General features: G+C 42.3%; 2 protein-coding genes across 2 annotated transcripts in view; one reads left to right on the forward strand and one right to left on the reverse strand.

Annotated features, from left to right (window-relative positions):
- The window catches only part of VKORC1L1 (vitamin K epoxide reductase complex subunit 1 like 1), a 43,764-nt gene extending 32,159 nt beyond the window's left edge, over positions 1-11,605 (forward strand). Inside the window, exons 2-3 of the mRNA XM_069089563.1 lie at positions 2,721-2,830; positions 7,591-11,605. Of these exons, the coding sequence (XP_068945664.1) occupies positions 2,721-2,830; positions 7,591-7,817 (337 nt within the window). The 3' untranslated portion in view covers positions 7,818-11,605. The remainder of the gene's footprint in view (positions 1-2,720; positions 2,831-7,590) is intronic.
- CHCHD2 (coiled-coil-helix-coiled-coil-helix domain containing 2) overlaps positions 1-13,553 on the reverse strand; it is a 421,648-nt gene that overhangs the window by 81,169 nt on the left and 326,926 nt on the right. The gene's annotated exons all lie outside the window — the stretch shown is intronic.

Here is a 13,553-nt window from a genome sequence, read left to right on the forward strand (position 1 = left end):
TCTCTCTCTCTCTCTCTCTCTCTCTCTCTCTGTCTGTCTCTCTCTGTCTCTCTCTCTCTCTGTCTGTCTCTCTCTGTCTCTCTCTCTCTGTCTCTCTCTCTCTCTCTCTCCATTTTTTCTTCCATCCCTCTCTCCCTTACAGTGTCCCCCAGCATTAGGAGACCCAGATTCTAATTGCAGGTTCCACTGAGACCAGAATCAAGTCTCTGAACTGACCAGTCTCCCCGTATGTCAAGCAGACAGCAAAAGGCTTTCTTTGCCTGTGTCCCAGGATTGACGTTAGGATCAAGTGAGATCACGTATAGATAGGGAGGGGCTTTTGTAAAAAGTGCAGTGTTTGGTGCCAAAAAGTGGTGGCCTGAGTTGTGCTCAGTAGTCAGAAACTGAAATCGACCCCGGCTTCTTTCTAAGAATGTATCTTTTACTTCTAAATTAGGATTTCAGCTTATTCGGATTCACAGAGGCTCTTCAGTGCTTGTTGGCATGACCTTGGAAGCAGATCTAGGTACCCAAATTACATTAGGAACAGGCCTCAGAGCTGTGCTTTCAGAGTCTTGGGGGCTCCCTAGTTGCATCTTCTCAGCAACCTACAGCCAGAGTTTCCCATAGCATGGATGTGGTCCAGTGACCTGTCCAGGGTCATAGGGCCAGGGCCTGGAAGAGGTGGTACTTGAACCCAAGAAGTGCTAACTCTCTAGCCACCACATCACACTGCCTTTCAAAAACTGCATTAAAGAAGTAATTTTTCAAGGATTCATTGTGGGTATGGTAGAGGTTGGTGCTGCATTTTCAGCAGGTTCAGAAATACTCTTATATCTGGGTGGCCTTGCCTGGTGCAGAGAAGAGCTCCGAGTGTGCAGTAAACCCCGTCACCTTGGGGCTTGTGGGAAGCCTCCTCGGCTGTTTTCCACTAGCCTTGGGAGGGCTGCAGGCTGGCAGTGCTGGACGGCCCATGTGGAAGATCAGCTTGTGGTCCTTCAAGCGGGACCTTCTGAGACAAGCCTGTGAGCGGCCTGTGCGGTGGGACTCCAGGCCCATCATGTTTGCAGATAAAGAGAATGCTCTGGGGTGGATCCTGGCCCGTCTCATGCTTCCCACTGTGTGCACAGAAGGGCCCGCTGATCCACTCTTTTTTTTTTTTTTTAAGCAATTGGGGTTAAGTAACTTGCTCAAGGTTACATGGCCAGTTATTTTTGGGTGGGTGCTAAGTGTCTGAGCCCAGATTTGATCCCAGGTCATTCTGGCTCTGGGGCTGGTGCTCTTACTCACTGTGCTACCTGGCCGCCCCCTGCTGATCCACTCTTGCTGGTTGGTTGAGTGAGGGGTGATCTGGTTTAGCCACATCCTTGTCTGTGTGATGAAACTGAGGACCAGGAAGTAATCAGTAACACAACAGGGAAGCTCTGGTTCTCAGACTCCCAGTTCTGGCCTGCTTCCGGCACACTACATCATCACCTTTCTTAACGTTAAATTGTAGGATTTTTAAGTGTTTCATTACTGATTTATTATCTTTTCCAATTGATTTTTTTTTAAAAGAGGGTTACAGTTACAGAGTTCTTTTATTCAGAATCATTTTAGAGTTTCAAGATTATTTTTCAAAAATAAAAAATATGATCATAGGTTTAAGGTCAGGTTGTGCTGTATTAAAACTTTAGTATCTCTTTCCTTGCAAAATGGAAGAATATTGGAGACTTTAAATCAAATCTTCAGATAATTGTTAAACTGTCTAACAGATGACGAAGGTCTGGGTGAATGATGAATCTATAATGTTTTTGTCTTTAAAAATTACACTTAATGGGACGGCTAGGCAGCACAGTGAATAGAGCACTGGCCCTGGAGTCAGGAGGACCTGAGTTCAAATCCATCCTCAGACACTTAACACAATTACTAGCTGTGTGACTTTGGGCAAGTCACTTAACCCCATTTGCCCTCCAAAAAGCCAAAAAAAAAATTACACTTAAAAAAAAATAGTCTTTTCTGTTTTGCCTCTTGGGAACTCAGAAGTTTCTGTTCTTGTTTTCTTTGTAAAGGGATCATCAGTTTAGAGGCCATCTGGTCTAATCCTCTTATTTTACAGATGACAAAACTCTGGAGACTTAGGTTAAAATGACTTGTCCAAAGTCATACAATTGGTAATCATCAGGGGCAGCTAGTCTGACTCTCCAGCACCCTGGCCATTCTGTAACATTGCCTTCCCTGGTTTCTCATAGGCATCATGTTAACACTAACTAGAAGCTTAGGACCACAAATGCATTGTGTCAATTTCCAGCATACAGCTTTGGATGAGTTTGGTTAGCTTGACTGGAGAAAATATTTTATTAACAATATTGATAACGCAAATGACATCCCTATCAAGAAATTACTTTGGGCCTACTGTGAGAAGGCAAGAGATGCTGAAGTTGACATGAGTTTCTGAACTCAGTGAGGTCAGTGTGATTGTCCAGAGTATCTGCAGATCAGAATTAAGTGTATTAATTTTTAAGACTAGATTTAAATAGAGCTCCCATTTTAATGCTGTACTGATTTATTTGGCACAAAACTTAAAAAGCTATTTTCCTACTGTGGGCAAATGATTCTTTTTAAAGTAGTTGCTAGACAAACATTTATGACCAGAGAGTGTGATTATTTTTTTTTAATTGGATGGTTGGTTTGGGGATTATTTTAGGTTAAAAGTATGTGGAGATTCAAATGTAATATTACCCATTTTCCTTATTTTACAGATGGGGTAAAGGATTTGGTCTTTTGGGGCCCATCTTTGGAACTGACAGTGCAATAAACCAACCAAACAGTGTTTTTGGACTTATATTTTATATACTACAGCTGTTACTTGGTAAGTGTTTAATCAGTCATATAAAATCCATTTGTTGGCATGTCCTATGTGTGGTCAGGAAAAAAAATCTGCTTTTATGTTCTATGGAAAGGAGTGTCTGATTTACTAAACAGAGCTGTATTAATAACAGAACCCACAATTCACAACAACACATGAAGGCAATGGTTAGTGTTAAACCTTGGAACATGAATGTAGCTGAACTCAGAGATATGTAGACTAAATAGTGGTTTTCAGACTCTTGTGTTCAGGAAAACCTCTCTAAAGTTATAGAAATATTTCTAATACCATAAATATTATCATAAATTTGTAATCTTTTTCCATGTAGTTTATGTTTTCTTTGTAATCTGGTTGATACGAAGTTATGTTATTTTAGGTTAGGGAAGGTCCCTCTATGTAGAGTCTTTAGGATGTTGCCACCAACGGCCCTGTACACGGTAGGACCATTATCTGTCAGGGTTTATCTCTCCATCTTCAGGATTTATTAATTAGGCTAGTTTTGCCCTGTAAGGTGATAAAGGGTCTCCCTGGGACTTGATTGCACCTCCCTTGACACAGCTTCTTGGTGGTCTTTGGCCATGTTGACAGTGGTTTCTTGGTCACCTCAGAACATAAGAAAATCCACCTGTGGGTGGTTCTGGGCCCTTCAGACTAAGTGCTGGAGTGTCCCTGTTGAGTAGCTTTTCTCTCCTGGTCTCCTTTTGTTCAGTTTTGGTTTTTTAAAATGATATTATGTTATACTTTCAGATTTATTTGTCTTGTTTTGTTTTTGCCTTGGAGCTGGGATTTCAAAACTCCCAGTTAGAAAGCTTCCTCTGAACTATAAAGATTGGCGGTTGTTCGCAACTTGGAATCTTACAGTACCGAGACAGGCATACCTTGAGCCCCAGCCCTCTGGGCCAGTCCCATCCTGGAGATAGCTTTGTTATCTTTTAGGGTAAAGTTGCTGGGGGCAGGGGGCAATATTATGGGAGGACACCGAGACAAGTTACTTGCCCAGGGAAACAGCCTGTATGTGTCAGAGTTGAGACTTACACCCTTAAACTTAAAGTATCTGATCCCATAGCTAGTTCTCTGTCCACTGCTCCCCACTGCCTTTCACTTCATGCCTACTACTGGAATAAGTGTATAATCCAGTATATACTACTGGAATAAGATACTTATGATGGTCTTGGGAGGCAATGAGGCAGAGTCAGAGTATAAGAAGTGTCAGAATTTCTATGCTGAATCAGAAATAGGGCTTATCTAGCGTTCCATATCTGACAGGTAGACAAGTGGTGCCAAGGAATAGTTTGTGGAATGACTCTGCTTCTGACCTCTCTGGCATCTATAAAATGGGGACATTGGGCTCCTTGACCTAAGGACCCCTTTCTAGCTTTAGGGCTTTGATCCTATGGTCTTCCAAGACCTTTCAACCTTGGGAGATCAGGGCAGACACCCTGCCCCCACTAACATCCATTATTTTCCTTAATAACCCACTCCGGATCTTGCCTCCATGATTTCATCATGTGCCTGCTTGTTTTGAGCCTATCCCTGCTTTTAGGGAAATGAGTTCTATGACTTTACTATTTTCAGTGTCAATTAATACTTCCATTTATTTATTCTAGAACTAAGTTCTCCAAACTTCTGTGGATGCCCTCTAGTTATCAAGTATCGAAGAGTTGTTGGGAAAAAGACTGTTTACCCATCCCCACGCCCTTCATGATTTTACTGATTTTGATCCTAATTTCTTTCATTTCTTTTCTTCTCATAAGGAAGTGTTCTATTCCTCTCCTTCATTATTAAGCTGCCCTTCTCTACACTTTTGTTTTCCATTCTCTCTTAAGACGTGGCAGTTCTGAACTACCTGAATCTCAGATGTAGACACACCATGAGTATATACCAAAGGAGTTTTTTGACCTTTTTATGAAGCCTTTTGGCCACCCCAGCACACTGACAGATCTCTTAAGGCAGCAGGCTACAGTGACACCTAAAATCCCTTTCCTGTGTTGTTGATCCACTGGATTCATTGTCTTTGAAATAAATCTTTCCCAGAGCCCACTACCTCATTCTTGTTCAGTAGAGCATCTGTGATTTTTGTGCCCGTGCCTCCAATGTTGGAATGTCTCTTCAGTTTATCTTTATTGTCTCGGGGTTTCTTGATTCAGGAGAGCTTGGTATTGCCTATAAGCATAGATTTTTTTGTTCACACTCCCTGTTCCACGTGATACATCATAATGATCAGTAGTTTCAGTTCTTGTGTTAATTAGATAGCCTTTGGTCATCCTGCTGTACGTATTCCTTTATCTGGAAATGTGACTATTTAGCTTTATTTCTTATTCAGAGGAGTCAGAATTTTCAGAGCTGTAAGGGACATGGGAGGTCCTTTAGCCCTACTTTACCATTGTACAGATGAGGAAAACAGGCCCAGAAATGGAGAGTACTTTGTCCAAGGTCACAGAGCCAGTCAGCAGAATTGGCACCAGAACTTTGATCTTCTTAAGCCATTGTTATTTCCAGATACTCCCCTGTTCCCATTGTGAACAATAAAAAAAAAATAACCCATGATGTGTGGAACATTATTCAGAACTTTTCTCGAGTTTCATCAGCTATGTCCACCTGGTTTCTGCTTGGCTTCATGCTTATTTGCCATCTCAGAAGAGCCCTAGAGGAGTCGGGGAACGATTTCTCCTAGCTGATACAGATGCCTTTCTCCCAAGACAGCTGGCACAAAGGAATGCTGCCAGCTTACTGTAAGAGACCCTCCCTCTCTTCTGATATTTATGTTGTAAGACATTAAAAGTGCCTGTGATAGATGATAGGAGGTGGGATTTGGGAGCTTGGAGTGTGTGTGCTGTGGGTGAGATCTCTGACTGCCATACCAGTAAGGGACACCCCCAGATCTCAGGCTCTTAGTTGCCACAGAGAGATTTCCTACAGGATCCCCTAAAACAACTTCATATACAGGTTTGGGGGAATGGATTAATGTCACCAAGGGCATATTAAGATGATGCTGTCATCTCTTAATGCATCAGGTCTCCAGACACTATGATTTTATATAGGACAGGGACACGTGAACAGCTCACGATTAGCCAGTTGTTGGTGCCATTGTATGGCTTTCTTCTATCTCATTGGCCCCCCAGCTCTCTGCTCCCCTCTTATTTTATGCCCTGTCCCTGAACTCTGTTCTGCTGAAAAGTTTTCCATCTCCCTGTGTAAATAAAAGGTGTTCATTGGAAGCATAGGGTGACCTGGAAAAAGATGCATGAGATACACTCGTATGAATCTGGTCACATTTGGAATGTGAGGGGCAGTGTGGTGAAGGGGATAAGAGTCAGACTTCCAGCCTGGCTTGGATACATCCTGTCTGTGGCAACTGGGGCAAATGACTGAGTCTGTGTGGCTCCCAGCTGTGTGTCCAAGAGGATAGATGCTGGGCAGGGGCTGATACGATTGCATTGGGAGAGACAGCTTCCTCCCCTGAGAAATCACAGCTCCAATATCCTTTTCTATCATATTTAAAATGCTTTTTTATTTTAGGGAATCCCATGATGAGTTCACTAAATATTCACTCTTTATTTGTCCTTGGATTTTCCTATGTTTTGCTTTGCCTAAAGTAGACTACACCTATGTAATAGATACAGAGTTATCCAGATAGTAGCTGTCTCCCAGAATTCTCTGGGAATTATTTCCTGTAGTACATTTGAGACTTTTTTTTTTTTTATCATTGATGCTGTCTATGTATATCCTTTGGAAACAGTCCTTCAGTGAAAAAAAATGTGAAAACAATATTACTTTATGAAGAATGAAGTGTGTAGTACAGCTAATACTTAGCTAATCTTAGTCTTCAAGAACCTTGTTAAAGGGGCTGCTAGGTGGTGCAGTGAATAGAGCACTGGCCCTGGAATCCAGAGGACCTGAGTTCAAATCTGGCCTCAGACATTTAACATTTACATGTGACCTTGGGCAAGTCACTTAACCCCAATTGCCTTGCCTTCCCCCTCCCCCCAAAAAAAGAAAAGCAAAGAACCTCGTTAAAACTTCAAGGCAACTCAGTGGATTCCTAGCATGCAAGTTCCTGAAGGTCCTCCCTCTAAGAAAGTGATTGTTTTGTATGATAGACAAGTAGACCTAGTGGGATGGACAGATCAATTGTCAGTTGAGTGTTTTTCTTGCTAAGTGATTTGTATATATATATTTTTTCAAGCAATTGGGGTTAAGTAACTTGCTCAAGGTTACACTCCCAGGTGTTTCTGGGTGTGGTTCTGAGTGTCTGAGCCCAGATTCAATCCCCAGGTCATTCCAACACTGGAGCCGGTGCTCTTACTCGCTGAGCCACCTGGCCGCCCCTGTATATTTTTAAAGGCAAAAGAGAAATCACAGCAGAGATCTCAGCATATTTCTGAACTGAGTAAAATATGCCACTGCTAAAAGGCCTTTCCCTTAACCTGAGATCGAGTATTCCCTTCTTTGTCTTTCTGGAGGGAAAATACAAGCATCTGAAAAGGTGGGGTTAGGGAATAGGAAAAGGCAGGAATTTTGAAGTCCCTTTCCCTGGAATATTGACGGCCCCAAGTGGGACCAGCTTGGGACCAGTGTAAGCAGGGATGTAAGCAGGGACGGTCTCTGCAGACACAGCTGCATTTGATCGGCCTCATCTGGTGCAGGAGACTGTTCCCGGGTTGCTGGGTGCCCACATCTACACGTCATGCCCGTGACCCCGTGGTGTGAGATGAAGGCGTCGCGGGGCCTCCCTGACTCTGGTTCTGTTCTCTCTCTTGCAGGCATGACGGCCAGTGCAGTCGCAGCTTTAATCCTCATGACCTCCTCCATAGTGTCTGTGGTGGGGTCCTTGTACCTGGCGTACATTCTGTACTTTGTGCTGAAGGAATTTTGCATTCTTTGTTTTTTCACATACACGCTGAACTTCTTTCTCCTTATCATCAACTACAAACGACTCGTTTACTTGAATGAAGCCTGGAAACGGCAGCTGCAGCCTAAACAGGACTGACCCAGCCTGGCGAGCTCTGAACGGACAGGCTTGGAGACCCTTTGTCCATTCAGTTTATTTTGCAGTAATTTTTTTTTATTCTTCATATCAGACACTTTCCCTAAGAATCTTAAACTGATTTTTTTAAAAATCCTGTAAATTAGAAGGGGCCCTATCTATTTCCCGTGTCAATCTTCCGTTTGAACATGGACACAAAAGAGGATACTCCGAGCCAATCAAAGACAAGCTGTAACTTTCCTTTGCCGGTGTCTCTGAAACAACAAAGTCTGCTTTTGTTCTCCCAGTCCCTGATTGTCAAGTGAGGCAGCAGTTGCTAGTAATTCTCTTACATGTATAAATTCCGTTTCAGGTATTAAAAATGTGATCATGACATGAAAATATTTTAGAATAGATACTGTATTAAATATCGCCATGTTTACAGTATGTAATACATTTTTAGCCGATGGATTGAAACATGTAGATTCAACTAGAATCCATTTATGTGATATTGTCAATAAAGGTAGAAATATTGGATCCATCGCTGCAGAGCGCCTCTACAGTTTAGTTTAAAGTGTAGCAATGAAGAATTTTCAGCTCATAGTTGACTAATAGTGGAAGGAGTCAGGAAGCCCCTGTAGGTGGGCAGCATCTCAGCAAAAGCACTAGTAACCGTTTCTTCCGGGCTGGCCAGCTGCACGGACCCTTGGGGTGTCGGTCCCCTTCCCTGCACCTCTTCTCTAAGGAAGAAACTAAGGCTGAGTGTGTGTGAAGTCATGAAATTGGACCGATTGTTACCTCCACAGAATGAGTGACCAGACCTGGCCACGAGGAAGGTATCTCTGGGGTGTGAAGGATGGGAAGAGGGGGCAGGGTTGGTGATATTAACTTAAGGGGTCTTAGGGGCTTCATTTCTTCCAAAAGTTGAGTTTTCCTGCAGACATGTTTTTATTTGAATTGGTGCCAGACAGCCAAGCAGTGTTATGACTCATTGGTAATAGGTGTATAAGTAAGCCCCAGGACTGCAGAGGAGGGTTAAGGTCCTGCGTAGTTCCAGAGGGATTTCCCGAGTAGATGAGTTCTGCACGAACTAAAGAGACGTAGAGTGATCTGGTTTAGAATCTCAGTTTTGTACTAAATTTAGAAGTGAACTTTAGACCTGACACCCTGCACTTCTCATGAGAGATTCAATCTGCTTAGCAGGGAAAAGAGAGTATTGTAGGTCCTGGAGGGAGGGAGGCAGGCTCCAGTAGCACTGGCATTGCTCTAAGAGCCATCGAAAGTACAGGATGAAGTTTTTAAAAAGCTGATCTGAATAAATCCAATGGAAATTGTGACAGTGTGTTTCTATGGTCAACATCCTAAAACAGAATATTAAAAGTGCCTTCTGTCTTCAATCCTTAAACCAAATATTTTGTGTGTTGAACTCAGCAGGCAGAAGTGTCCTTGCTTTCCTTCCCTCCCCCCCACATGAATGGAATTGAAAAACTCACAGAACGTAGAAAAGCACTGTATGGGGTCATTCTGGGCCTTAGGCTGAGTAGTGGCAATAGCATTGCTTCCAGTTCTGTTAACCATCGTGTCCAAGTGTAGCTGGCTGGACTCGGGGAATTAGTGCATGGAGACTGGAGTGCAGAGAGCAGGCTTAGAAAGTCAAAATCTGCAGAGTCAGCAAGTGTGCTAGTTTTTTTCAGCTGAAGTCTCTTAGTTCATAAAATCAGTAGTGTTTTCTGCCCTCCAAGCAGGTATGTTAGGAATCTGGCTGTATACTCTAAACTACAAACCAGTTTATTTAAAAATGGCCTAATCCATCGAACAACAACTTCCTTTTCCTGTGAATGTGAATGTTTAAAGAACAAATTTCTTCTATGAATTTCTTGTACTCTAATGGTTTAAGAACACTAGGAGACAATGATGCTTGAAGGTCAGCAATTGTTTTAGAGGAGAGTATTGATAATTTTGAATAATTTCAGTTTTGCTAAGGCAATTCACTGAAATTTTCTCATCTAAGATTTGGGAGGAGGCGGTCTAAGGATTCATAGTGCTGTGGTGATGTGCCGTCGCTTAGGAAGCACTCTGCACGTTTCCATCCCAGCGGGAGACAGTGTTCCACCCCGTTTGTATGAACCAGCAGCATACGCTTCAAAGTGCTCTCAATGTGTTGAGTTCTCTCTCCGACAGCTTGAACTTGGACGAGAGGACACGAGTCTAATACTCAACTGGGACCCTTATGGCTTTCCTTTCTTTTCCTCTCATAAGGCTTAGGGGAAACACCACTGGTTAATATATTGTATAGAAGTGAGTTATTTTAATACATTCCTGTGACTAGTAGACTTAATGTGCTTTTTCTCCGCAAAAGAGATGACTGTGCTGCTTGATGTATGAGCTTACCATTCATTGTAACTGTCTCGATAAGCACCTGTACTCATAGTAAGAAGCTTGATTTCATGATTTCGTTTGCCCTCCATTGACCCTGCCCTGCACCTCCCCGCCTCTCCCTCAATAAAAGCCACCATATTTGTCAAATTTAAATGTTGCTGTAGACTGGAAAAGCATTTTGGATTGGACATTTTGTTTTAAGCCGCTAACTTGATTTGCCAACATCTTTGAATAATGGGGTAGGGAATAGAATGTTTAAAACTCTTTCTTAACTTTTTTTTTTTTAGCATGGTCTTTTATAGTTCATGTTATTGGGGAACTGACCCAGAACAAAGACCTCTTAACACACTTTTTGTAAGTCTTGAATGTAATTTGATAAAATGGTCAAAAAATAAGCTTGTGGTGGGATTCCAGATTCCAGGGGGCCTGGGGGAGGTTCGGGATTGGGTTTTTTTCCTTTCTGTTTTTGTCATCTGATATTTTCTGGGGTGAAAACCTTTTCTCTTCTGGTGAAATAGCTCAGGGTTAACCAGTTGTGTGCCAGGAATTGCACTTGTATTTCATGCAACTTCTCATTAAATCCGTTATTACTAAGAGTCCCAAAGCGTGTGGACTTGACTATTTTCAGACAGAAGAGTAAAAAAATTAATAAAAATTTGGCTTCTAGAAATCTTAGGATTTCTTGGGTTACAGGCACATAGAATAAAGCAGAGAGGTAGAAAATGAAGACGAAACCCTGACTGGCTTCAGCTCTCGTGGTTTTTATATTGCCACGGACAAGCAGAAGCAAAAATCATCTAAAGTTCAGTCCTTTTAGAATCTTGGATTTGTGCTACTTACTTGTGGTGGAATCAGACTGACAGTTATTGTTGGCTGGAGGAGTTCCAGCTGAAGATCAGGGTTAGAGAAACACTTTTCCTCTTCCCACCTTTGATGCCTCTTTGAGGGAGCAGCTCACATCGAGAAGAGGCTACGTGAACACTGACTTCCATTGATCATCTGGATGCCACAGGGGCTTTGAACTTAGGTGGACTGAATCTCAATGAATCATCTGATAAACTATGACTCTGGTTTGACCAGCCTTGTTTACTCAAACGTGATCCTTACATTGGTCCAGAGAAGGTGAAATGTTCCATTTCTGTAAAATTGGCTTAAAGCATGGCCTCAGTATTCGGCATGGGCTGATCTGTCTAGTGCATTCCATCGGAAATATTTATTACTAGTGCTTTAATCTCCAAAGTAAACATTCATTTGACATGGAGGCACCAGGCAAATATTCCTTTGAACAACACTGATATATTCTGTGAAAGAGATTTGGGACACAATTTTCTAACTGGTAGAAAAAAATAAAATAACCCTGTAAATATGTAAGAATGCTTATTTGTTGCACATAACTTTTTGGTATAAAATAAATGTCGACATTTCCTGTGGAAGTCTTTGCAGCAATCATTCTTAGCCTGTAGTTCTGCATTTCCATTCAGGAGCTTTATGAACCTAAACGGCCTTTGGGGCTTCAGGCTAAGCCTTAGGTGCTTAAAAAAAAAAAGGTGATACTTTTTCTAGAAGAGCATGAAGCTGTAATTACTCATTTTTTAAAAAATCAATTTGTATGTAACTTGTAAAGAGGTTGACCTGTTGAGTTCCTAGAGATCCGGGTTCCTGTAATTTTTGCCATTTTATTACATGACGTGGGTATGTTATTGTCTGGAGTTAAGAATCCATGACTTTAAGTTTACAGTGCTTCAAGTCTACAGAAATGTGTTAAGTGGTTTTCTCTTCTTAGCTTTGTAGCTTTGGTTTCATGCAACTTGGACAGTATTCCAGTCTTCAGAAGTGGTAATATCCCTTTTGTTGAAAAATGCTGTGACTTTTTAGCATTTTGAAATCTATGCTAAGAACCCTTTGTATGCCTTTATAGTTGGAATGGATACTGCTTTTGCTGTCCTGAGGCCCAGGTCCAATGAAATGGGACGGCTCCTTAATTTGTAAAGCGTCCATCATACCAGTTGTGATTGTTGTCATTTTGGATGTGGCCCTCTAGGCTAATGGTTTTATATGTGATTTTTTCAGTGTTGAAATAGTGTGGAACCTGATGTCCCTGGTGACAGAAGAAACGTGTAGTTCTTTGGGAGACCAACTAAACACTCTTTTAATGCGGCTGCTTTGATGGTGGTGACTTTGTTTTGAAGGGCTGGATAGAAGTAGGAAATGAGTAATTTTGAATAATATTTGGTCACTCCTGGCATTCATCAAGATGAAACTGAGCCCTCTTCCCATGTGTTTTGTAAAATACTGTCTTCTGAGAATGGGGAGAAGGTAGGCTGTTGACTTAAGAGACCGAAGGTTGTGAGAGTAGCCCCCTTTGAGACAGGTTATTCTGTAAGGGATCTAGGGAGTCATCCTGCACACAGACTGCTTGCTTCCTTCCCCCCAGCACTAAACAGAGCAGTCGTGACAGTGATAAGGGCCTCTTTTGAATGACCCCTTCAGAGACCAATGAAGAGGCATCCTGGACTTGAGGCAGGTGGGTGGGTGCTGTAGTGGATGAGAGAGTGGAATTCAGAGTGGGGAAGGCCCAAGTTCACATCCTACCTCAGACATTTGCTAGGCCAGTCACATCCTCTCGGGACCTCAGTTTCCTCATTTATAAAATGAGATTGGACTCAGTGGCCTTCTAGTTGTAAATCTATGGTTCCATACCTGGGGGACTCATCACTTCCTACCTTCCCAACCCTCATTTTCCTAATATGCAAAAAGAAGATAAGGGCAATCGCACTACCTATATCACAGGGTTGTTGTGAGGAAGAGTGATGTATAATGGAAAACTCTCTTTATTGTTGGCTTCCAAGGGGGCAGAAAGGGAAGAAGTGAAGACTCACGGAGGCCTCGACTTAGAACAGATTTTATAAAGAAGCTGAAGCTGTGAACCTCAGTAAAAACAATGTAAAGTCAGTTACCCTTCATTGTAATGTGTAGGATGTTGGTCCTCGTGAAGCTTGGTCAAAAACCACCGTCTCCGTGTCATTTTAAAATTCTTATTTATTTCATCCTGGCTGGTCCAGTGGCGTCCAGGGTGGACCTGGACACTACCTCTGTGTTCAGGGTTAGTGCGGGGTGGTGGTGGGGAAAACATACAACTTTGTGACAACATACCATTACTACTGTGTGGTTACTGAAACACACAGGATGTGAGAACAAGGCACATTTATCTGTCAAGCTGGTTTCAAATTCTTTTCAGCCATATTTTTTCATGCAGGTCCTCCCACTTACAGATAGCCAGTTCTTAAAACTTCCATTCCTTTTTGGAAAAAGGTCTCTTGACGGTATCCCATCTTGCAGAACATTATTTAAAAAAAACTCCACATCTTCCCACCCCTCACC

The sequence above is a fragment of the Petaurus breviceps genome, unplaced genomic scaffold (assembly GCF_028583685.1).
Source record: "Petaurus breviceps papuanus isolate PSGF00001 unplaced genomic scaffold, PetGlider_PUasm1.0 186, whole genome shotgun sequence".
NCBI classification, from domain to species: domain Eukaryota; kingdom Metazoa; phylum Chordata; class Mammalia; order Diprotodontia; family Petauridae; genus Petaurus; species Petaurus breviceps.